This window comes from Eimeria mitis, genomic scaffold (genome assembly GCF_000499745.2).
Source record: "Eimeria mitis Houghton genomic scaffold, Emh_scaff2392, whole genome shotgun sequence".
Classification (NCBI taxonomy): Eukaryota; Apicomplexa; class Conoidasida; order Eucoccidiorida; family Eimeriidae; genus Eimeria; species Eimeria mitis.
In genome coordinates this window covers 273-2,699 of record NW_013570728.1, presented here as the reverse complement: position 1 = coordinate 2,699, position 2,427 = coordinate 273, and the positions used below count along the sequence as shown (strand labels likewise).

Below are 2,427 nucleotides of genomic sequence, written 5' to 3'. Positions count from 1 at the left end.
GAAGCAGCAGCCTCTCGATGCAACTGCAGCAGCAGCAGCAGCAGCAACTGCAGCAGCAGCTGCAGCAGCAACTGCAGCAGCAGCTGCAGCAGCAACTGCAGCAGCAGCTGCAGCAGCAGCTGCAGCAGCAGAAGCACTTCTAGCTTGCTGGCAGCTGACCCTACTTGGAGTGTTTGTTTGTTTTGTGTTTTGTGTTATTTTATTTTTTATTTTTTTTCTTTTTTTTGTTTTTTTTTTTAATTATATTTATTCTATTTCTTTGTATATGGCCTTCTTGCGCTCCGGTACACGCGGGTGCTTCCCTGGCTTAGAGTGAGCAATACGGTTCTCCTCCTGATAAAAAAAACAACAAACCCTAAACCCTAAACCCTAAACCCTAAACCCTTACGAAACCCTAAACCCTAACTCCTCAAGAACCCGACTCTCCCCTGGGTGATTTGTTTGCCAGGAGAATCGTCTTTTACGCTGTCTAGGGTTTAGAATTAGGGTTTAGGGTTTAGAGCTAGGGTTTAGGGTTTAGAGCTAGGGTTTAGGGTTTAGGGTTTAGGGTTTGTGGTTTACCCTTCGTTTCGCTGCCTCCTTCATAATCCTTTTCTTTTCCTGCGTCTTCTTTATCAGCTTCGGCACGTGGTGATGTCTACCCGCACAACACAAAGCCCTAAACCCTAAACCCTAAACCCTAAACCCTAAACCCTCATAACCAACCCCAAAACCTCAACCACAAAACCCTAAACCCCAACCCCCATCTCTCAATCCCAAAACCCTAAAACCCTAAACCCCAAATCCCCTTTCCCTCCCTCTCAAACCCTAAACCCTAAACCCTAACCCCAACCCCCTCCCCCCCCTAAACCCTAAACCCTAACCCCTAACCCCTAAACCCTAAACCCTAAACCCTTATAAACCCCAAAAAAAAGAAAAGAGTGTATATATATAAATTACCTTTCAATGCGTTTAATTTCGGGCAGCAGCGCATACTTATCTCTTAATTTATTTCTATAACTAAAAACCAATCGCTGTTTATACGGCTGAGGCCCCAAAGGAGCAGCAGAGTCTGTCTTCCATAGACGCACACACATGTCCGCGGAACCGCTCAATATAAAGCGGCCGTCAGTAGAGAAACGACAGCATAAAACACTGCGAAACATACACAAAAAGAATATATAAATATATTTATATTAGTGTTTATTTATTTATAAATGTTTATTTATATAGTATTTACACATGTCTGCTGAACCGCTCAATATAAAACGGCCGTCAGTAGAGAAACGGCAACATAATACACTGAAAAACAAAAAAAAAAATACATATATAAATATATATAAAATTATATATATATATATATATATATATATATATATATATATATATATATATATATATATATATATATATATAATTAATATTTATTTGTACATATTATTGGTATTTATTTTTGTTTTATTTTTAAGATATATGTAGAGAAACGGCAACGTAAGACGCTCTATCAGCAACTGCAGCATGGTAAACAGCAGCAGCAGCAGCAGCAGCAGCAGCAGCAACAGCAGCAGCAGCAACAGCACCACCAGCAACAACAACAACAACAGCAGCAGCACCAGCACCACCAGCAACACCAGCACCAGCACCAGCACCATCACCAGCACCACCAGCAACAGCAGCACCAGCAGCACCAACAGCACCAGCACCAGCAACAGCACCAACAGCAGCAGCAGCAACAGCAGCAGCATAAATATATGTGTCTTACCTTTGCATGCGTCTGGTATGATATACATCTCTGCTTGTTCCTTCTTCTGTTTTAAATATGCGAATGCTTCCATCAAAAGAAGCAGCAACAAACTCCTTTCCTGTTGGAGAGTAATCCACGTCCAGACTGAAACACACACATAAACCCTAAACCCTAAACCCTCAAAAACCCTAAACCCTCAAAAACATAAACCCTAAACACTCAAAAACATAAACTGTAAACCCGAAGCAAGAAAGGAACTGAATCGGGGTTCAGGGTTTGGGGAACACACAAACCCTAAACCCTAAACCCTAAACCCTAGGTCCTGAGAGTATTTACGGAGTATTAACGAAAACTGAAACACGCTTAGGGTTTAGGGTTTAGGGTTTAGGGTTTAGGGTTTAGAGTGTCCATAAACCACCAGTATCATCCCATTTCCTCAGCAACCCTCAAAAATTAATTGTTTACACTTTATTTATTATTTATTATATATTATTTATTATTTATTATTTAGGGTTTAGGGTCTATCACGCATGCATGCATGCATGCATGCATGCACGCATGCATGCATGCATGCATGCATGCATGCATGCATGCGTACACCGCGTTAACGAAGTCTTTGTGTACAGTACGGGGCTGGCTGAGTTTTCTGAGATCAAAAGAATACAAATTTTGGTCCTCGCTAGCCACCGTCAGCATCACCGGGT

At 41.5% G+C, this 2,427-nt stretch overlaps 1 protein-coding gene across 1 annotated transcript in view; it reads right to left on the bottom strand.

The window, feature by feature from the left end:
- Positions 1 to 2,419, bottom strand: part of EMH_0053110 (WD domain, G-beta repeat-containing protein, putative) — a gene marked incomplete at both ends in the record, with an annotated part of 7,439 nt that extends 5,020 nt beyond the window's left edge. The window contains 3 exons of the mRNA XM_013496951.1: positions 562 to 637; positions 1,742 to 1,867; positions 2,322 to 2,419. Of these exons, the coding sequence (XP_013352405.1) occupies positions 562 to 637; positions 1,742 to 1,867; positions 2,322 to 2,419 (300 nt within the window). The remainder of the gene's footprint in view (positions 1 to 561; positions 638 to 1,741; positions 1,868 to 2,321) is intronic.
- Positions 2,420 to 2,427: the final 8 nt, after the last annotated feature.